Here is a 24,107-nt window from a genome sequence, read left to right on the forward strand (position 1 = left end):
CTCTGCGGGTCCGTCCACCGCTAAGATTCGCTCTCCTTCCTACACCAGGGACTTGTGTGTGTGTGTGTGTGTGTGTGTGTGTGTGTGTGTGTGTGTATAATTATTGTTCTGGTCGGTATTTTATACCTTCGTATTTATAGATTTTTTTGTATTTTGTTTTGTGTGTAATTTTAGTTGGAACTTGGAAAGAACAAGCTTTTTCAGAAATGCGTTCTGAATGAATTAGCCCTGCCCGTTTTTCCATGTCTGATTCGAAATCTTCTTTATTTTTTACTTCCGCCGCATGCATCTGTTCACCTGGGAATTTGCTCCGTCTGGCCCCTTCGGATGCATACATTTAGTGTTTCATACAGGTTGACAAATGTTTAAATAAAATGATTTATTCCTTCCTTGTTCATAGTGGTGGCGCTTGTTTTTTTCTATAAAGAAAAAGTAAGAATTCTGTCCTCAGGGAAGTGTCCACATCAAGCTACAATAATTTGACGAGAAGTCTCATTTTTAAGCCTCCCTTGATATTAACGCAGCGTGTGGCAGCCCCCCACCTGAGCACTATACCCTTGATATCATGTCATTTGATGGCTGCATTTTATGTGTATAAGGGACTCAAATAATTTTATTGTTCTGCTGTACTATATAGAAGTATGGAGCAGCTGTCGTCCATTGACCAGATCTGCACTGTTGGGCTGCTGCTTCCCTGCCGGGACGTTCCCATGCTAGCATGTATGGCACTAAACACTAAAGGCGCAGAAAAAGTATATCTTATCTGCATCTCTTGTGTCGCCATTTAAAGCTGGTTTGATGCTAACTGATCAAAATCCCCCAAAAATTCTGCTTTTATCATCACATTTTCCCTCACATATCTCCAGTTCTGAGAACCTTTAGAAACATGTACAGAATAATTCATTTAAATCCAGCATTAATGGGACCTAATGATATCAGATTATCACATATTCCGGATTATTGGATGGTCACAGAAGAGTATATAAAATGTACTTGTAAGGAGAGAGGATCTCAGTGTGGAGATGGCTCAAACTAAGAGGGAGTCTCATAATTGGATCTCTCTGCTCAGCCTCATGGATCCGGTCTGGTGAAATTCCAGATTATTATGGCATTCTCGGCTGATTTATCAGGATTATCAATTACCAGATTAGTGGAATTTCACTGTAAGATTTATATGTATAAACGGTGTAATTCACTTAATTTCTTCCTATATTTGGCCGCCTACTGTAGAGCGTGGCTGCCTTATTCCTTTATTTGAGCTGGAGAACTGGCTGTGCATGTTGAACCCCCACCTATCCGGTATTTATGGAATATCTTGACATGCCATAAATGTTTGTAGCCGGAATTTAAAATGAATGATCGTGTAAGTAAATTTAGGTGTTACATGGCTTAATTTTTATTGTAAACTCTGGCATATCTGCTTTCAAGTACACTAGGATCACTAATTTGTTTTACTTTTTGAGATACAGCTGCTCTGTATTTTCTATACACAGCAGCTGTATCTTTCTCTAAATCCTGCTCCTATCAGCTCCGCGGGACTGACGGGCTCAGTGACAGCGGGTTACGCAGGATCTACATGTAATCTATCACATTTAAATTCATAATTTAGATGTGATTGATTATTTTTCTGCGGGACTAACCGATTCAGTTCATATCGAACGATACAGCTGCTCTGTATAGAGAATACAGAACAGCTGTATCTCAAAGCAAAAATAATTTTTAATAAAAACTATTTTGAAAGTTGCACTAATCACACTGACTGACTTTTTTTAAAATAAAAAATAAATAAATAATTGCCTTTCAAAGGTGTACATAGCCTTTAAAAAGTAAAATAGATCGGGGCAGATTTAGTAATCCTAGTGTACTTGAAAGCAGATATGCCATACATTTTATACATAGTTGCCAACAGTCCAGAATTTTCTGGGACTGCCCCGAATTTACAGAGACAGTCTTGGCAAATTACTGTCCCGGACGTGTCCCGGCAACTGCCATATTCAATTGTATCTGCATTCTCAGGTTGCAGATACAATTGAATGCTATGGCAGAGCAGGAAACTATCCTCATGCTCTAGCTGGTGCAAGGGGATATGTGTGGCACTATCTACAAGGGGATGTGTGTGGCACTATCTACAAGGGGATGTGTGTGGCACTATCTACAAGGGGATGTGTGTGGCACTATCTACACGGGGATGTGTGTGGCACTATCTACACGGGGATGTGTGTGGCACTATCTACACGGGGATGTGTGTGGCACTATCTACACGGGGATGTGTGTGGCACTATCTACACGGGGATGTGTGTGGCACTATCTACACGGGGATGTGTGTGGCACTATCTACACGGGGATGTGTGTGGCACTATCTACACGGGGATGTGTGTGGCACTATCTACACGGGGAAGTGTGTGGCACTATCTACACGAGGATGTGTGTGGAACTATCTACACGGGGATGTGTGTGGAACTATCCACAAGGGGATGTGTGTGGCACTATCTACAAGGGGATGTGTGTGGCACCATCTACAAGGGGATGTGTGTGGCACCACCTACAGGGGGCGCTGTGGCACCACCTACAGAGGGCGCTGTGGCACCACCTACAGAGGGCGCTGTGGCACCACCTACAGGGGGCGCTGTGGCACCACCTACAGGGGGGGCAGTGCGGCTCTACAGGGGGCAGTGTCGCAACATCTTTTTACGCTACCAGTAGTGGTCAGCACATATCACCTAGCCCTAGTAATAAAGTGAGACATCACCTGCCTATAAACAACCGGATAACCAGAGATGGATAGTGGCTACCCTAGTAATATTCAGCCAAACTAGTGCAGAAATTTTTGTTTTATTATTTGATGCAGAAATTCTGGGAAGAAAGCAACGCCCCATTAACCACACCCGCTAGATAAGTAAACTACACATGAGACACACACACCAAAGAAGCCTTACCCTCAGGCCTCATTCACACGACAGGGTCCGAGTGTCGGCCGGGAAAATCGGCCGTTTTTGGCCGATTTTCCCTGCCGGTTTGCATCCGTTCCGATTCCGTTCCGGGCCGAGTTGTAGTTTTTACCGGCCGATTTGGACCCTATTTGCATCGGTTTTTTTCCCTGTCCGTTTTAAAATCGGATGAATTTCATTTAAATTTGTTGCCACACACAGCCCTTTGTAGATAATGCCACAGCCCCCCTGGTAGGTAATGCCACCCAGCCCCCTGTAGGTAATGCCACCCAGCCCCCTGTAGGTGATGCCACACAGCCCCCTGTAGGTGATGCCACACAGCCCCCTGTAGGTGATGCCACACAGCACCCTGTAGGTGATGCCACACAGCCCCCTGTAGGTGATGCCACACAGCCCCCTGTAGGTGATGCCACACAGCCCCCTGTAGATGATGCCACACAGCCCCCTGTAGGTGATGCCACACAGCCCCCTGTAGGTGATGCCACACAGCCCCCTGCAGGCGATGCCACACAGCCCCCTGCAGGCGATGCCACACAGCCCCCTGCAGGCGATGCCACACAGCCCCCTGCAGGCGATGCCACACTGCCCCCTGCAGGCGATGCCACCCAGCCCCCTGTAGGAATACCACCCTGTCCCCTGTAGGTAATGCCACCCAGCTCCCTGTAGGTAATGCTACCCAGCCCCCTGTAGGTAATGCCACCCAGCCCCCTGCAGGTAATGCCACCAAGTCCCCTGTAGGTGATGCCACCAAGTCCCCTGTAGGTGATGCCACCAAGTCCCCTGTAGGTGATGCCACCAAGTCCCCTGTAGGTGATGCCACCAAGTCCCCTGTAGGTGATGCCACCAAGTCCCCTGTAGGTGATGCCACCAAGTCCCCTGTAGGTGATGCCACCAAGTCCCCTGTAGGTGATGCCACCAAGTCCCCTGTAGGTGATGCCACCAAGTCCCCTGTAGGTGATGCCACCAAGTCCCCTGTAGGTGATGCCACCCAGCCCCCTGTAGGTGATGCCACCCAGCCCCCTGTAGTTGATGCCACCCAGCCCCCTGTAGGTGATGCCACCCAGCCCCCTGTAGGTGATGCCACCCACCCTGTCCCCTGTAGGTGATGCCACCCACCCTGTCCCCTGTAGGTGATGCCACCCACCCTGCCCCCTGTAGGTGATGCCACCCTGCCCCCCTGTAGGCGATGCCACACAGCCACTTGTAGGCGATGCCACACAGCCCCCTGTAGGCGATGCCACACAGCCCCCTGTAGGCGATGCCACACAGACCCCTGTAGGCGATGCCACCCTGCCCCCTGTAGGCGATGCCACCCTGCCCCCTGTAGGCGATGCCACCCTGCCCCCTGTAGGCGATGCCACCCTGCCCCCTGTAGGCGATGCCACCCTGCCCCCTGTAGGCGATGCCACCCTGCCCCCTGTAGGCGATGCCACCCTGCCCCCTGTAGGTGATGCAACCCACCCTGCCCCTTGTGGGTGATGCCACCCACCCTGCCCCCTGTAGGTGATGCCACCATGCCCCCTGTAGGTGATGCAACCCACCCTGCCCCTTGTGGGTGATGCCACCCACCCTGCCCCCTGTAGGTGATGCCACCATGCCCCTGTAGGTGATGTCACCCTGCCCCCTGTAGGTGATGCCATCAAGTACCCTGTAGGTGATGCCACCCATCCCCCCGCTTCCAGGAGAAGTCACTGACTTCAATGTCCATATATGGACAGTGTAGTCACTGACTTCTCCTGAAGAGGAATTCCCTGCCACAGGTCGGGAATTCCGCTTCAGAAGTGAGTGGCGTCACTGTGTCCATATATGGACAGTGCAGTCACTCACTTCTCCTGTAGCGGCATCCCCGGCCATAGAGTCGGGGATTCCGCTGCAGACAAGTGAGTGACTTCGCTGTGTCCATATATGGACAGTGTAGTCACGCACTTCTCCTATAGCGGAATCCCCATTCCCTCCCCGGCGATTGTGGATTCCGACTCCTACAGCGAGCAATAAAAGACCCTCCTCCTCCTCCTCCTCACATGCATTCTGCACTGTGAGGAGGAGGAGAGAGAGTGCGCGAGCGACGGTAGACCCGGCCATCACTCGGGACACATTCCGGTGATGGCCGTGTATTACCCGGCCCCATAGACTTCTATGGGGGCCGGGCACCCGGCCGAAAATAGAGCATGTCCTATTTTTTGATGGCTGGTTTTCCCGGCCGTCAGAAAAACGGTCGTGTGAATAGCTCCATTAGGAGTCTATTATTCCTAATGCAGCCGGGTGCCGGCCGATTTATGAACGGCCGGCACCCGGCCGGGAAAACCTGTCGTGTGAATCCCGCCTCAGTGTCCCTGGAAATAAAATTCAAATGTTGGCAACTATGTTTATATAGCTGTATCGATTGTTCGGCCGACAGTTTTCCTCCCAACTCCCCCATACACATGCACGCTCGGCTCAGCCGAGCGTGCATGTGTTCAAAGGGAGAAAGCCGCTGGCAAATGAGTCTGGCAGTGGCTTATCTAATAACGAACAAAAATATCGGGCATGTTGAAATTCAACATGCCCGACCCTTGTCTCCCCCGACATCTGTTGTCGGGGGAGAGTTGGGACGCCGCCATACACATTAGCTGGTCAGTTAGTCCTGCCAACATCAGGGACAGTCTTTCGTCTTGATAAACTATCTATAACTCTCTTTGATCTGTCCCTTTTAGCCTTGTATCTAAAATAAAAAAACTTTATTAGGGGAATGATAATCATTAGCTTGTAGATTTTTGTTTCCTGTCCTATTATGAAAATTTTTATAATTTGGGCCATTTGTCTGTTTCGCCAGCAGACCGTTTTTGCAGTACGATTGTAAGTTCAGTACGTGTAGCAATCATAGTGTGACCGGCTGCGACGAGCGTTCTCCCTGTGGAGGGGTCTGACTTGCCTGAGGAAACCTGTTTCTGTCACCCTTTGATTTCAGTAACCTCTCTCTTGCGAGCGTTCACCTTCCGAACCAGTGTGGATGCCAAGTCATCGCCAAGCAGTGCTGCTAATGGGTGGGCTCTATATTGCTTTCACTCATCTTTAGAGACATTTTACAGCAGTTTATTTTGGCATCCAGCTACACATTCCTTGTTTTCATTTACCTCTCATAATTCTGCATCTCTCTCAGCTTTCATTAGACCTGCTCTTTATTAGAAGTCTACATTGCTCCCCTGCGGCTAGTATCTTTTACTACAAATTTATTCTCTCCACCATTGTGCCAACATCTGTTGGTGAAAGATTCTGCTTCAATTCATTCTTGCTCATACTGGAATAGTTGCTGTTCCCTGTCCTCTAAAGGGAATGTGCCATCAAAAAATTACCTATTGCTTAAATAAAGTTTTTATGTTAAACATATTTTTTTTTTTCATTTTCTATGTCATTATCTATATTAAAAAATAATACTAAAATCTTGTAGTTTTCACACTGACCACTGAGCCTCACGATAGAGGGACCCTTCCTGTTCTGTAGAGATCACTTCTCAGCAGTCATCTCATTATCATCCTAGGCAGAATTACACTGAGAGGTAACCTCTATCTATCTATCTATCTATCTATCTATCTATCTATCTATCTATCTATCTATCTATCTATCTATCTATCTATCTATCTATCTATCTATCTATCTATCTATCTATCTATCTATCTATCCAGTATCCACCATTGACAATAAGTGATGGACACACCTCCCCTCCTATCCCTTTCTGCACAGTGATCTTTGCAGTGGTCATAGGGCATTCCTAGAACTCTCTTCCATAGAAATAGATGGCTCCCATCCTAATCACAGGTTGTTATGGTCCGTGTCTCAGCTGTAAAGCATATCTCTATATTCTGTTAACAGAAACTCAAGCACCATAATCATGTACAGGAAATAAAATAAAAAATAAATCTACAATCAAAAAATAAAAAAAGACATAAGAAAAAAAGAATGTTTCACTATATAATTTTAATTAGGAAAAAAATATGGGTGTTAACTCATGTATTTTTGAACACATATTTTGCAGTAAAGTCCAACATTTATTTTTGTTTTTTACTCAAACTAATTTTGAAATCTTTATCTGTTCTCATTGATTTACTATAGCAAACTGCTAATCAGCAAGCCGATTGTTCAAAACATTTTATCGTGTGTTAATTCTCATTAAAGGCGGCCATACACATTAGATAGTGACCAAAAGATCATTCAAGCTTTTGGCCCTTACTACCCATGTACATCTACATTTGGCTCGGCTGGACCCTTCCTGACGCTGTTTATCATTGGCAGAAAACATCAGCTTGGACAGATAAAATCCAACCCCTCTCATCTATGTTTACCCAGATGTCTTATAACCTCTATAGACATAAGATTATTGTGGAAAACACAAAAATGTCCTTGTCCTTCTGACCACAGTTGTTGGAGGACTGTTTTGTAGCCTCTATAGGCATTATATAATTATGGAAAATAATTGCATTGAACAAGTAAAAGTAAAATTTATCCTGTCTGATCCATGTTCTCCTGAGATCGTGTTAGAGTACTGTTTTACAACCTCCACAGACACAGATTATTGGGGAGACCATAGGGTTGGGCTGGTAAAATCCAACCTGTCCTGATCCATATTCTTCTGACAGCAAATATCAGAGGAGTAGATTATTGGCAAATTCCACCAACCAAAGCCCAATGTCTATGAGCAACTTTGAGGGGTTATTCCAATTGGACAACCTCTTCTCGGAATTGCTGATAGTCCCATCGCAGCAAGGCTTTAGGTGGGCTGCCTATAATTGATGACCCATCATTACAATTTTCTAGACCGTAATGCATCATAAACTTTTCTTGGACTGTAGCGTTAACCACCAGCAAAATTTGTAAATGTACTGTCAATGCTTTTATCACTGAAATCAATAAATCTACCTTGATGTTAACCAGAGTACAGAGGAATTAGAAGTGAAGTAGCGCAAGACGCTCTGTGTATTGACTCCGTATTGTAAAGAGTGTTCACCAGCTGTTATACAGCTCCATGAGGGCATGCTGGGACATGTGGTTTCTCAGCATCTACGAAGCTTGACTCTGCCTTATTCTAGCGTATTCTGTGCTAAAGCTGGTAGAAACATAATAACGCAGCACAGCATTTTCTCCAAGAGTCTTCCTGTATCCTCTCTGATGCTGACTTTAGCTTCCAAATTTCTTGTTTTATTTTCAGACAATAGATTTTCCCAGCTGAAAAACTTTTGTTGATATTTTTGTTCTTACAAAACCAATCAATTTAATCTCACAATATCGATGTCTCATGCTTTCTTCCATCTCACTAATTTGCGTTCCGCTCCCATCTAGCCAGAGCGTGCTATCGTTTTCCCCGCTGTGTCTGAAATAAGTTAACGTACGGGCCTTTCATTTGAGTACTATACAGATTCTCGAAAACATCAGGAAGCTGTAACAACTTTTTAACGAGCTCCAATAAAACAATCCAAAGGAGATTTAAAAAAAAAACCTTCACCTTACATTAGTTAGAATGTGGAAAGCCCAGAAATATATGCTAGAACTAATGAGATCATCAAATTCAGCTCAGAAATATAAACTAAATAACACACAATATATTACCCCTGTGGATTTAGAACATAAAGGTTCGTTATGAGTATTGAAAAAAAGAGAATAGTAAAATTTACTGGAATCTCCCTATTTCTAGAGTTTTTAGTAGTTGCTGCAGTCGGGCTGCGCATTCCACTAAGTCTTGGAAGTTGGTAAAAATTACTATTCTCACAAATATCCCAGCAGAGGATTTACACCAATTTTCTTTTAATTTATCTCCTGGCCTTTACTCTGAAAAGCCACATTTTTTTATCCTGATTATAGTGTTGCTTGGTTATTATAAACTGAAATAATCTAAGTGTAATCTACTGAGAGTAACTGACTGTCAACTGTATTGATTGCTGTGAGTAAAATTGTTCTTCTTGAATATGTCTGACACATCAAAGTTTTTTTTTGTGCCCAACACATTATTTACCCCTTAGACCCGTGTTGCATAAACCATAAGGTACATATACCACAGGTTGAGCAACTATGCTGTAGAGCAGTGGTTCCCAAACTTTCTGAGGCCAGGACCCACTTCTGGCCAAGACTTTTGTTTGGGACACCCCCACTACCATACTTAGCTCCATTTCGTCTGACATATGTCAACATCATTCGTAGTTAGATGCCGGTACTTAGCTCCATTCAAAAAGTCTCTGCAGCATCAAAGACAACGACAATTGTGCGGCTGGGGGATGGGACGGGCTCAAGGTAGCCTGCTGCTGTGCATCGCTGAGGCCCGACTATGGCTGCTGATGGTGGGTTATGTGACCCGACCTGTCCATCAGTGGCCATCAGAGACATAGTTAGGGGTTTAGCACAGGGGGGTAAAACACATCTGATTGGGACGCAACTCAGTGGGCCTTCCACACAGGATAATGCCACTATAGCTGCCCCCACACAGTATGCCCCCATAGCTGCCCCAACACAGTATAAAGCCCCTATAATTGCCCCCACCCAGTATAATGCCCCTATAGCTGCCCCCACCCAGTATAATGCCCCTGTAGTATAAAGCCCCCATAGCTGCCCCCCACAGTATAAAGCCCCCATAGCTGCCCCCACACAGTAGAATGCCCCTATAGTATAAAGCCCCCATAGCTGCCCCACACAGTATAAAGCCCCCATAGCTGCCCCCACACAGTATAAAGCCCCCGTAGCTGCCCCCACACAGTATAAAGCCCCCGTAGCTGCCCCCACACAGTATAAAGCCCCCGTAGCTGCCCCCACACGGTATAAAGCCCCCGTAGCTGCCCCCACACGGTATAAAGCCCCCATAGCTGCCCCCACACGGTATAATGCCCCTATAATTGCCCCCACCCTGTATAATGCCCTCATAGCTGTCCCCACACAGTATAAAGCCCTATAATTGCTCCAACCCAATTTAATGGCCCCATAGCTGCCCCCACACAGTATAATGCCCCCCATAGCTGCCCCCACATAGGATAAGGCCCCTATTGCGCCCCTCCCCACAGTATAATATCCCCTTAACCGCCACCATAGCTGCCCATAGCTGCCACCTCACATTATAATGCCCCCAAGCTGCCCCCACACAGGATAAGGCCCCTATAGCTGCCCTCCCCATAGTATAATGTCCCCATAACTTCCGCCATAGCTGCCCTCCACACAGTATAAAGCTCCCCATAGCTGCCACCTCACATTATAATGCTGTCCCAATAGTGCCTAATAAAATACATACTCACCTATGCCCGTTCCCACGACGGGTGGAGGAGATCCTTCTGCTCTTCCGGTCTGTGCAGTGTGTGGCTCAGCACAGACAGGCACGATGACTTTCACTACATCGCGCCTGTCTGCTCCGAGTCGCTCACAGCATAGTGAATGCTGGAGCAAGGAGCCGTCAGCTCCTTCCTCCAGCTTTGAAATCAACTGGGAAATCAGTGAGTGGCTCGCGATTCCCCGGAGGTCTTCACACGACCCATCAGTTGGTTGCGACCAGCAGTTTGGGAAACATTGCTGTAGACTCTGTAGAGCATCGGTTTCAGATAGTCAGTCTACTGGAATAAGTACTCTTTTAGTGGTGCACAACCCCTAGTGACCTAATGAACCAAATCCACTGGTGTAAATTATTCAAGCCTACTGTATGTAGTTTAAGCTATAAGTAGTGATTGATATAGGATGGAGGTATTTTGTGTGTCTGATTATTTACTAGGGACAAAGCAAACTGCAACCTATGGGAGAGAACTTCATGTGAAGTAACCAGAATCTTTATTATTATTGGGAGTATCTGGGATCATGGAATAGTGGGCCCCATTTTTAGCCGTTTGGGTTTAGTCTTGTCTTTGTTGTTATTTTTGTTGTGTTTACAGACTCGAGAATTATGCACAATTACTCCTTTAGATTCCTACATGACTTGATGCAGCAGACGGCCCCATTTTGTTTGCACATTTTTTTTTAGTATGTCTTCATGCTGTATTGTATGGAAATATTGAGCTTTAGAATTGTTCTCCCTTTACCATGTTGTAAAAAAAATTACAGTTATAAAAAAAAAGAATAGTGAACAGTGGAATATTGACCTTTAAGGGGGTTTTCTGGGACTTTTATATTGATGGCCTATCTTTAGGATACATCATTAATATCAGATCGGTTTAGGGCTACCGATTAGCTAATTCAAGGGGCCACGGCGCTCCAGTAGGTGCCGTGTCCCCTTTATTGTTTACCATGCATAAAGCCGTAGATTTTGCATATGCTGTGCCTGGCCTACCTCCCAACCGTCCCGATTCCGGCGGGATAGTCCCGGTTTCTCACCGCTGTTCCGCCGTCCCACCCGGTCTTCAAAATGTCCCGCTGGGCGCTGCATCAAAACAGCTGATCGCTGCTGACTGCAGCAGCGATCAGAAGAAGGCAGGAGTCTTTTGCGCCGGTGTTCTCACTGGGATCAATGCCGGCCTGGGAGTGGACCAGACCTGTCACCTGACCTGTCATCTGACCTCACCGTTCAGGTGACTGGACTGGTCCACTCCCGGGCTGGCATCGACACCAGTGAGAACGCCGCTGCAAGACTCCTGCCTTCTTCTGACAGTGAGTGAAAGCAGAGTGCATGTGAGGAGGAGGGTCTTTTTTTGCTCCCTGTAGGAGTCTGATTCCGCTACAGGAGAAGTGAGTGACTACACTGTCCATATATGGACACAGCGACGTCACTCACTTTTGAAGCAGAATCCCGACCCTATGGCCGGGGATTCCGCTACAGGAGAAGTGAGTGACCAAACTGTCCATATATGGACACAGTGACGTCACTCACTTCTGAAGCGGAATCCCCGACCCTGTGGCCTGGAATTCCTCTCCAGGAGAAGTCAGTGACTACACTGTCCATATATGGACATTGAAGTCAGTGACTTCTCCTGGAAGGGGGTGGGATGGGTGCAACCTACAGGGGGCTGTGTGGCATTACATACATGAAGCTGGGTGGCATTACCTACAGGGGGCTGGGTGACATTACCTGCCTGGGGCTGGGTGGCATTACCTGAAGTGGGCTTTGTGGCATTACCTGCAGAGGGCTGGGTGGCATTACATACAGGCGGCTGGGTGGCATTACCTGCCGGGGGCTGGGTGGCATTCCATACAGGGGGCTAGGTGGCATTACCTGCCGGGGGCTGGGTGGCATTACCTGCCAGGGGCTGGGTGGCATTACCTGCCGGGGGCTGGGTGGCATTACATACAGGGGGCTGGGTGGCATTACCTGCAGGGGGCTGGGTGGCATTACCTGCAGGGGGCTGGGTGGTATTACATTCAGGGGGCTGGGTGGCATTACCTTCAGGGGGCTGGGTGGCATTACCTTCAGGGGGCTGGGTGGCATTACCTGCAGGGGCTGGGTGGCATTGCCTGCAGGGGGCTGTGTGGCATTACCTACAGGGGGCTGGGTGGCATTACCTACCAGGGGGGCTGTGGCATTATCTACAGAGGGAAGTGTGTGGCAACAAATTTAAATGAAATTCAACCGATTTTAAAACGGACAGGGAAAAAAACGGGTCAAAATCGGCCGTTAAAAACGGCAACACGGCCCGGAACGGATGCAAAACGGCCGTTTTTATCGGCCGACACTCGGACCCTGTCGTGTGAATAAGGCCTAAGGGGCTGTGTGTTGCGCTACCTACAGGGGGCTGTGTCTGGAGCTATCTACAGGGGGCTGTGTGTGGCGCTATGTACAGGGGGCTGTATCTGGAGCTATGTACAGGGGGGCTGTGTGTGGCACTATCTACAGGGGGCTGTGTGTGGAGCTATGTACAGGGGGGCTGTGTGTGGAGCTATGTACAGGGGGGCTGTGTGTGGAGCTATGTACAGGGGGGCTGTGTGTGGAGCTATGTACAGGGGGGCGGTGTGTGGAGCTATCTACAGGGGGGCTGTGTGGAGCTATCTACAGGGGGCTGTGTGTGGATCTATCTACAGGGGGGCTGTGTGTGTGGAGCTATGCACAGGGGGGCTGTGTGTGGAGTGATCTACAGGGGTGCTCTGGTGGATGATTTTTCCATTGACCGGTAGCCGAGTTACACAACTGAAAAAAAAAATCCCCATCATGTAATTCTGCTACCTGTCAATTGAAAAGTCATCCACCACAGGGTCTCCCTCTTGACTTTCATTGTTCTCAGCCTTTTGGTTTGTCCTGCAGCTGCCGCCGCCATGATGAGCAAATGTTATACCCAAGATAGGAAAAGTAACATAAAGACGATATAACCGGATCCATAATATCTGTGATATCCAGACAGTATAGAGATCCGCAGTGAGAATGTGCGCGCGTTATTTGCAGAAGGATCTGGCCGCGATTTGATGTGTTGATGCTGGATATTGGGCGTGGTTAGGGGGCGTGGCTTAAAATTACCCTCTTTTCCTTATTCAAAAGTTGGGAGGTATGGTGCCTGGTACAACAGCTCTCTGCAGCTCCGTACCACTCAAGTGAATGGGACAGAGCTGCAATACCATGCCCAGCCACTCCCAAATGTGTGGTGCTCTGCCTGTTAAACACTGAAAAATATGTGGTGCTCTGAACCCTTCAGTCAGCTGGTAGTGGTGGTGCCAGTAGTTGAACCCCCACCGATCTGATATTTATGGCCTATCCTTAGGATAAGCCAATAATATTAAAGTCCAAGAAAAAGATCCTATGCTCCAGACAAGGGAGTGTATACCATAAAGCCGGACATTACAATTGCTCTGGTTGGCTGTATTCCTTATTTTAATTACACTCCTAGCTGAAGTGTAATAGCCGAGCTTTCATTTTTCACCGGATAGGAATAGGTGTACATGTGTTCATCAATGAGAATTAATTTCTCATATGAGATCGTATACAATGCAGATCTTCCCTTTTAATACTTTCTAGCACTCTTGACAAAGCCAGGTCTAATCCAGGTGTCTATTTAAAACACACATTACTTGTGAAGTGATCAGATACGTTCTCAGAAGCCAGGCACGCTGTTCTGCAGGTAAAGAATATCCGTGGCCTTTTTCTGTGTACCCCCCACCGGATGAATAACTAAACTAGTAAATTATTATAATGTATGCAGACATTTTCACATCAGTTTTGTCAATAGCGATGTCTCGCCCGTATAAAGTGTATCACAGAATGAGAAGAAATAGCATTCATAAAACATTTATAAGTGTAGCACAAGTAGGGCTGAATGTTGGCAGTTTGTTTTGCGAAAAATAAATTAGCATACAAAAAAAAACAAAAGACCTTGGAGTAATATTACTGATGTGACTGTTGTGCTGAAATCTGACATTTATCCTTTATGTGAGCGATCTTGTGAAATAATTATGGAAACTTCATGGGCAAATCTGAAATAAGAAATATATTGGGAAAGAAGGATGTGGATCAGAATATAATTGGGAAAGATGTGCAGAATTCAGGCTGCGGGCTGGTTCATCTGAACCTTTGGGGCAATTTTATTTTTTTATTTTTATGGAGATCACTTGCATAGCCAAGAACAAAATTTATCATGAATGTGTATGCAGGTATTATTTAGATTTTAACCAATGTGACATTTGCAGCTGCATACATAGAAGAGGGGGCCCCATACCAACATTCAAAATGGGCTCTGCATTTTGGTGCCGGGTTTTGCCAATGAGCATTGAAGAGCCTGGTGCTTGTTTCCCACTCCGCTAAATATTTGCATAGCTGGGGTACAGGTCAATTAAATGGAGTTATCTTTACAAATGCATATACAGCAAAAGTCTGACAACCATTTGCTTGGTGTTACAACACTATTCCTTTCTGTCGGGTCCATCTAATCTTCTGGGGCCCCAACACTGATATTGAAAGAAAGCTAGGCATATTGCAACATCTACGAAGACTGAGGTATTTTTACCCCAGTCAAAGTGTAGAGTGTAATTTGTGCTAAATTGAATAAAAGGGGCACACTACTCGTCTTGGAGACCACGTCCACTTTTTAAACTTGCCGAGTGAATAGAAAAAGTGCAAACATTTTGAGAATGTATCTACTCCAAAAACTAGCATAAACTGCTTTTATAAATGTCGGCCATTATGCGCAGGCGTCAGTGGCGGCATATTGAACCACTAGTACAGAAACAGACAAATGAAAGTCATAGAAGACAAACTGTTACCACGAATGTGACATAAACCAATTTATCAGTTATTAAACTAACATTGCAGAGTGACCCTTGTGTCTGAATTTCTTTGCAAAGATTATCCTACTGTGGTGCATACGAGACTACTGAACACCAGCTTGAGGGACTCGGTGCCCATAGGAGAGACCGCGGCTACTGAACACCAGCTTGAGGGACTCGGTGCCCATAGGAGAGACCACGGCTACTGAACACCAGCTTGAGTGACTCGGTGCCTATGGGAGAGACCGCGGCTACTGAATACCAGCTTGGGGGGTGTCGGACATAGGAGAGATTGTGGCTACTGGACCTAGGGGGAACTGCAAACAGAAGAGACCGCGACTACTGAATACCAGGGCAGTGCTGCATTGTTTGCTTGCCAAGTGTTCAGCAGCGCCAAACACAATGAATCACTGCTCCCTCTCCTGGTGATCAGCACCGCCAAGCGCATAATGAAGCGCCGCCCTCCCTGTGTTCAAGCACACAACGTCGCTGGACACCAGGAGAGGGAAATGTGCGAGAAAACCATGCCCCACGTGCCGGCTGTGGCACTGGTGCCACAGATTGCTGACCCCTTCACTAGAAGATGCATAAACTTTTCTTAATCCTCTGGAGTAGGTCCACAGATGGGTAAAGAAAGTGAATGCATCTCATGGTATACCAATAGGCCAGCACTTCTACAGTCTTTAATAATAAGCATACCTGATTCAATACAAATCTATACTAACTTTAAACACCAATAAGTTCATCTGTGGTAGCATTGTCAATATACATAGCTTATATACATAAGAAAAAGGACATAATAATGGGAACCCTGCAAAAATAAAGAAAAAAAATGGTTCCTTTTTTTGGTTTGTAGCATGTAGACAGAAAAATAAGACTCATTTAGAGATCAGAAACAAGAGAAAGAAGAACACAGAATATCTATAGAAGTAAATTAGTAGCCAAGCCGTCACTGTCACATGTAACAGAAATCCTGAGTCCATTCTCATGAGGTTCAGTACATGAAATTATATTACTTCGCCATTTGTGATCCTGTTTGTTTTTTTTCATTTTTTTTTAGCAGATGTTATTTACTGTTGACGTCCCAAAATGTGGGTAACCAGGTCCTATTAGCATAATAACCCTCATATGTAACATTCTTTCATCTTTTAGTTGATTTGAGTTAGTAGTTCACAAAAGGGCAGAGACAATTCAATTGACATTTATAATTCAACGCATTTTATTCTTGGGAAAATAGTTAGAAATGTTAAATACCAACGGTACATTTTAAGACCGATTTAATGCTTGGAGTAGAATGCGATATTCAGTGTTGAATTGACTCTCTAAAACTAAAGTATTAGCCTTTCTTCTGGGCAATGTCCAGGTGAAAACAATTTAGGTTCCAGTCTTATAAAGTATTCATCTGAGTTACTGCAAGTCCTCACTTTCCCCAGGCCTCTTTCCCTACCATGACAAGCCCTTCTGATCATCAGAAGTGCTCGTGGGCGCCCCCTACTGATTCTAATTCACTGAAAAACGGGACATACGAATATACAAAACAGGCCACACTTACTAAATGGTCAGGTTAACACCAGTTCCCAACAGGAAGCAGACAAGCCACAAATGCTACATAGGGGAGGAAGTGATCTAATTATTAGTCTCAATCTCAGATCGGGCAGACATATTGGGCTGCTTTAATATATTATTATTGTAGTATTAACCCATTATAAAGCAGTACATAAGAGAGAGAACCGCACAATAGGGATGTATGGAGGAATTTAGTTTTCACATTTTCCTGGTTCTGAATACTTTAGATGAATGTGTGTTAAACTGCATACAATTCATTGCCACATCTTGCCCTCAATAAACTTTTTCGTACCCTTGACGGCCATTGTCTGTCTGCCCCCCCACAGGAGGAGCCAATTACCTTTTGTGAAGAAACATTTGTGTCCCATCGCTCCAGTGGGATGAGACCATTCCTTCAAAATGCAATTCAGCTCCAGCTATTTAAACAGGTATGAGATGTGAGGAACCTCTTGCAGAATTCCGCAGCTTCTTATAATAGCAGCATTTAATCTCTTTCTCTTCTAGTTCATAGATGGGCGTCTTGACCTGCTGAACACTGGAAATGGATTCAGTGATGTCTTCGAAGAAGAGATAAATATGGGCGAATATGCAGGTAAAGAATAATCAATAGATACCGTAGTTATAATACCTATTAGAAGTAGCTGCCCCTCCTCCGCTGTTATTTTGCTTGGTCTCTACCAATGCCATTGTGTGTCAGCATCCTATAATTATATATATATATATTCTGGCGGTCAACCATACAAGTATATTCTATATAGGTGATTATTAACTCTCATTTCATCTTTTGCTATGATGTTTAGTCGGGGTTTATAGCCATTTGAACTGTTTTCCCTGCAGGCAGTGACAAGCTCTACCATCAATGGCTGTCAACAGTAAAAGTAAGTATACAATGTCCCGACTTTGTTATCCAATATATCGGGTGACTTATACGATCTGTTATTTGAATCAGTATTATGTTATGGATTTAGGAAATTCTGCCGTCATGAGCAATTTCTATGCAAAGTCCTAAAGTCTGTGGATAAAATTGATTTTATTTGCAGTTATTGCAATGCTTTTCTGTTGGCCTCTTGCTCAAAAGACATATATTTCGATGCAGGAACATAGAATCAACATAAAGTCTCATTTTGACAACCCCTTTCTATATACCCTATTAGGGACATTTATGGCATATCGTCATATATAAATGTCTGGCAGGTGGCGTTCCACTTTTGGGGGCATTTCGCAACTCCCATAAACTACAGTGATGAGAACAACATGCATACAAGGCCGGGGCTCCACCTTATCCCATTCTCTCTGAAGGGCCAAACTGGATATGCCATACGTATCTCAGACTGGATTTCCCCTTTAAAGGGGTTGCCCCACAAAACACATGGACCCCCAGCGATAAGGAGAACGGGGGACCGGAAGTCACCAAAGTGCTCCATGAGAAGCGGGGTCTGTGTCCGGCAGCTCCATAGAAAGGAATGGCGCGCCGGTCACGCTTGTGCTCATACATGACCGGCGCTCCATTCATTATCGGTTTTCTTATCGCTGGGGGTCTGATCGCTGGGATAGGAGATACATGTGTTTTGTGGGACAACCCATTTGGATCACTCTAGATAAAACGGACACCTTGCATTAAGCTTAGTGCAGGGCATGAAGGGACAGTCAATGAAAGACCGATTCAAATGGCACCAAAGAAAGAATACCAGTTATGCACCACCCCCTCATGTCTTTGCTAGAAATAACATTGTAACCGTTTATGCCCCCCATAACAGTACCAGCCACACAGTTTCCTCCATAACAGTGCCAAGCATACACTGCCGCTGGGGGCCGCATAGAATGGCCCCTGCTTTAGTGAGCCTAGAATAAAATATGAAATAATTCCACAAATAACAATTTTCTAATAAACTATTTCCCTTTAAGTCCATGGCAGCCTGCATTCTGCCACTTGAAATCCCACTGTCATACAAGCTCCGTATCAGAAGTCTTAACAACTTGCCTTGGATTTTGTTTTTATCGATTTATTAAAACATAGTATATATATTATATTAAATAGTACATGTATTTAAAACATATTAATAATAATAATATTGAATTCATTATAATTTTGTATTTATTTTTAATGGCAATAATGATCATTTAATTGCTAATATGTTCTATACAATAATAGTAAAACTTGTTTAAATCTCATTCACACGGATAGTACTGTAATCCGCTGCAGGTTTTCCGCACTGAAGTCCGCAGCATTTGCGTCCGTGTGAAGGGGCATAAGACGGGAGTTAAATAGTTACATTAGTCGCTGGCAATGCCATTGGAGGCACCTGCGGCAGGTCCATGAAACACAACATGATGTTATTATGTACCAACATCCTGTTAGGCCGAGTTTACACGTTGCGTAAATACTGCAGTTTTTCCGCAACGTATTTCGCAGTGGAAAATCCGCAACGTAATACAGTAGCAGCAAAGTGGATGAGATTGCTGTGTAAATGATGAGCAGAAAAAAACGGTCAGAAATTGGCCTGCGGTGCGTGTTTTTAATCCGCAGCATGTCAATTATATTTGCTTAATCGCTGCTATTGCGTTGTAGGTTTTTCCCATTGAATTTAATGGGGAGGTAAATGGCGCAATAAATAGCAGATGTTGCTTTTTTTGTGGCGGAAAAGCTGCGATTCTGCCGCAAAAAAAACAAAAATATACTTACCCAGAATTTTGTGCTTCTTCGTCCAGGCTGGCCGCTGGCCTCCTGGGATGACGTTTCATCCTATGTGACCAATCACAGGCTGCATAGGTCACATGGGATAAAACGTCATTCGAGGAGGCCAGTCTGTAGAAGGTCAGAGGGTAAGTATGTGTTTTTGGGGTTTTTTACGTGCAGTTTTCGCAGCGACCATTCCAGCCGAAAAAGTGCACCACAATGTGGTGCAGTTTTTCAGCCGGAATCCCCTCTGGCCGCCAGGGCAGCTACGCTGTGTACTTTTACGCAGCATATGCGCCCTGTGTGAACATAGCATAAGTCATAAAAAAGAATAATCCGGACTTTTACATGATCAAAGGCTGGAAAATAAAAAAATCTGTTTAAAAACAAAGTTATAGCGGAAGAATGTATGTAAAATGTTATTCTGAGCTGTGTAACCTTGCTGGTCAATTATTTATACATGTTACTGTACTTTTATTTCAATCATACCAACCATCAACATTATATAGTTCTGAATCTTTTTTGTTTTTTATTTTATATATGTTGCTAAATATAAAGGACGTTTTTATAGACGCCAAGACCAGTGTCTGATGAAGCATTGTTTATTGCAGAAGGGAAGTGGGGCCTTTCTTAACACCATGAAGACCAGAGCTAACCCAGCCATGAAGACTGTCTACAAGTTTGTAAGTACCACACTTATACGACCTTACATGCCTTCTCAAACATAAGCGTCACATTAGTCCTGTTTTTTTCTGGCTGCAGATAGATTGAAGACTAAATATTGTTTATTGATGGCAGACTAGCAGAACAATAGAATTATAAGGTCCGGTTCACATCTGCATTTTAGGCTCCGTTAGGGGCCTCCCTCGCAGATCTGACCGAAATTAACAAAAACAACAGCACAGCATGCTGCGCTATTGTTTCCGGTAAAAACACCGGACGGAACCCATTAAACTCAATGTGTTCCATTTGCCGCCAGTTGTGTCCGTGGTGCGACGGAACTGGTGCTTCCGGTTTTTCCCTGGTTCTGCTGCTCTTAAGGAGCGGAACAACAGAATGGCAAGCACAGGTGTGAACCCAACTTTAGTTGTGGAATATTTTAGGGATGTTTATGCACGATCCTACACTTCCCTGGGCAATACTTTACACCATTACTGATGGTAATTTAATACGGACGTGCAATAGTCTCTTTTATCAGCCACTTTATTAACATTAATTATAGAGCACACAATCTGGCTACCCTGACACACCACTTACTAATTTAAAGGGGTTTTCCCAGAAGTAAATATTGATGACCTTAGAATAGACCATAAATCATTGATTGGTGGAGGTCCGACATCCGGACGCCTGTCCATCAACAGAATGAAGGGATTGTGGCGCACCAGCAAGGATGACAGCCCCTTCATTGTTAGCACAGCCACAGCGCCTCGCCTGTTCAGGTGACTGTGCCTGGTACTGCAGCTCAGTCCTATTTACTGTAGTACCAGGCACAGCCACACTCACATGTAGGGCACTGTGTCTGTGTAAACAATGAAGGGGCTTTAATTCTGCTGATCAGACTTCTGCCAATAAACCATTGATTGCGTTTTATAAGGATAGGCCATTAATGGTAAAGCCCCAGAGAACCCCTTTGTCTATGAAACAGTAGATTGCTACAGTCCATATTCTATTATAGTCTAAGTCTAATCGCATTTGTCTCCCTTAGGCTAAGGACCATGCAAAAATGGGAATTAAAGAGGTGAAAAACCGCTTGAAACAGAAGGTACATTTTTTGTTAACTAGTTCTAGCTACATACAGGATGTGTTTTCAAAAAAGTTGTCCAGGGTTTTGAGTTGATAGAAATGTATGTCAACTTTTGCAAGTGTATGTGATAGAATGCTGGGTCTGGTCTGAACCAATTATGATACAATAAGGTCACATTAGTCCAGATAATAATCCTGTTCATCCATGCCTTTATCAGTGTGCAGTGTCATAATTGTGTAGCAGCATCTAATGAGTTAAACAACTATCCATCACAGCCTGGCACCTACGATGATCGCGTGGGCACAAATTCTGTGCACGCACGATCGCCAGGATGCAAATTTGCATAAAAAGAGGCAATTCCGGGTGGAGTGGAGGGTATAAAATGTGTTATTTTGTGGTATTTACCTTTTGGAATGTATGGGGATAATGCTTGCTTGCCTAGTGGTCAAGAGTAGCGATGGGGTGAATGCCTGCGTAGCTGGTAATCTATAGGAGTGGAAGGGTTAAAGTCTTCTTCCCTGGTGGTCAGCAGTCGTGGAGCTGTTATTGCCTTCTTCCCTGGTGATCTAGGGTACAGGAGGGGTTTATGTCAGTGTTCTTTGTCATGATTTTGTGGCAGATTTTCTGTGGATTTGTGCTATTTTTCCTCAATGTCTGCAGTTAACTTAGGGTGTGATTGCTAGGGATATACCTTTAGGATGAGGCTCCAATTTAGGGGTGCACTTTTCTGACCGGTACGCTTAGGTTTGTCTACACACATATTTCACATATCTGTCACAAAATAAAAATTTTCACCTTAGACGAACTGTATATTTATATGATCCGGCCAATGCATTTATAGATATTGTCTACAAAGATATAATGCTCTATATGATGTATTACAGTTAGAACAGATGTTTGACGTAGTCATTTCTGTTTTAGTTCTAATTGATAGCGATAACAATCTGATCACCCTGATGTACTGACTCTACCACTCTGTATTCCAGGGCCATGACATTGAACTGTCATGACTTGCTCAGTAATAGATTTATCAATGATGCGTAGATGTCTTCCGCATCAGAGGCTGTCAAACTGTCTTTCAATTCTGAGATTGTCAGGTGTAGATCTTTATGCTTAAAATGTCAATCTAATATATCTGTCAATTTAGGACCGCCCATACCTGTACATGTTAATGTCAAACTGGAACGTGTCAATGTAGAGGCAGCTAATGTGACATCTGTCTGGAGATGGGGCCATTTGTCGGTATCGGCACAGTCTTTTTTGTGACAGGCACATATCGTGAATCTTGACATTAGAAGATGGGTGCAATAAATATATATATATATATATATATATATATATATGTGTGTGTGTGTCTGTATAAATATATATATGTGTGTGTGTGTGTATAAATATATATATGTGTGTGTGTGTGTGTGTGTGTATAAATATATATATGTGTGTGTGTGTATATATAAATATATATATATGTGTGCGTGTGTCTGTATAAATATATATATGTGTGTGTGTGTGTATAAATATATATATGTGTGTGTGTGTGTGTGTGTGTGTGTGTGTATAAATATATATATGTGTGTGTGTGTATATATAAATATATATATATGTGTGCGTGTGTGTATAAATATATATGTGTGTGTGTGTGTATATAAATATATATATATGTGTGCGTGTGTGTATAAATATATATATATGTGTGTGTGTGTTTGTGTGTATGTGTATATATATATACTAGTTCTTCTCTATGAATTAGAATATCATCGAAAAGTTAATTTATTTCAGTAATTCAATTAAAAAAGTGGAACTCATATATTATATGGATTCATTACACACAGAGTGATCTATTTCCAGCATTTGTTTCTTTTAATGTTGATGATTATGGCGAACAGTTAATGAAAACCCAAAATTTTGCGTCTCCGAAAAATAGATTAAATAAGCCCAATTAATAGTGCCTGTGGCACTGCTGAGGGGTTATCAATGCGGCGTGGCATGGAGGCGATCAGCCTGTGGCACTGCTGAGGTGTTATCAATGCGGCGTGGCATGGAGGCGATCAGCCTGTGGCACTGCTGAGGTGTTATCAATGCGGCGTGGCATGGAGGCGATCAGCCTGTGGCACTGCTGAGGTGTTATGGAAGCCCAGGTTGCTTCGATAGTGGCCTTCAGCTCGTCTGCATTGTTGGGTCTGGGGTCTCATCTTCCTCTTGACAATACCCTATAGATTCTCTATGAGGTTTAGGTCAGGCGAGTTTGCTGGCCAATCAAGCGCAGTGATACTGGGGCTATTAAACCAGGTATTGGAACTTTTGGCAGTGAGGGCAGGTGCCAAGTCCTGCTGGAAAATGAAATCAGCATCTCCATAAAGCTTGTCAGCAGAGGGAAGCATGAAGTGCTCGAAAATGTCCTGGTAGACGTTGCGCTGACTCTGGACTTGCTATAACACAGTGGACCAAGACTGTTGCTCAGTGGTCCATAGTCCTGTTTTCAGATGAAAGTAAATTTTGGATTTCATTTGGAAATCTCGGTCCCAGAGTCTGGAGGGAGAGTGGAGAGGCATCAATCCAAGTTGCTTGCGGTCCAATGTGAAGTTTCCACAGTCAGTGATGGTTTGGGGGCCGTGTCATCGGCTGGTGTTGGTCCACTGTGTTATATCAAGTCCAGAGTCAGTGCAGCATCTAGCATGAAGTTTTACAGCACTTCATGCTTCCCTCTGCTGACAGCTTTATGGAGATGCTGATTTCATTTTCCAGCAGAACTTGGCACCTGCCCACATTGCCAAAAGTACCAATACCTGGTGTAATAACCCCAGTATCACTGCGCTTGATTGGCCCGCAAACCCGCCTGACCTAAACTCCATAGAGAATCTATAGGGTATTGTCAAGAGGAAGAAGAGACACCAGACCCAACAATGCAGACAAGCTGAAGGCCAATATCAAAACAACCTGGGCTTCCATAACACCTCAGCAGTGCCACAGGCTGATCGCCTCCATGCCACGTCACATTGATAACACCTCAGCAGTGCCACAGGCTGATCGCCTCCATGCCACGCCGCATTGATAA

At 44.6% G+C, this 24,107-nt stretch overlaps 1 protein-coding gene across 5 annotated transcripts in view; it reads left to right on the plus strand.

Annotated features, from left to right (window-relative positions):
- Window positions 1–24,107, plus strand: part of DENND1A (DENN domain containing 1A) — a 582,084-nt gene that overhangs the window by 489,521 nt on the left and 68,456 nt on the right. For all 5 annotated transcript variants that reach the window (XM_075835514.1, XM_075835510.1, XM_075835512.1 and 2 more), the window contains exons 14-18: window positions 16,958–17,059; window positions 17,136–17,223; window positions 17,469–17,509; window positions 19,920–19,991; window positions 21,014–21,070. In XM_075835514.1, the coding sequence (XP_075691629.1) occupies window positions 16,958–17,059; window positions 17,136–17,223; window positions 17,469–17,509; window positions 19,920–19,991; window positions 21,014–21,070 (360 nt within the window). The remainder of the gene's footprint in view (window positions 1–16,957; window positions 17,060–17,135; window positions 17,224–17,468; window positions 17,510–19,919; window positions 19,992–21,013; window positions 21,071–24,107) is intronic.

This window comes from Rhinoderma darwinii, chromosome 8 (genome assembly GCF_050947455.1).
Source record: "Rhinoderma darwinii isolate aRhiDar2 chromosome 8, aRhiDar2.hap1, whole genome shotgun sequence".
Taxonomy (NCBI): Eukaryota; Metazoa; Chordata; class Amphibia; order Anura; family Rhinodermatidae; genus Rhinoderma; species Rhinoderma darwinii.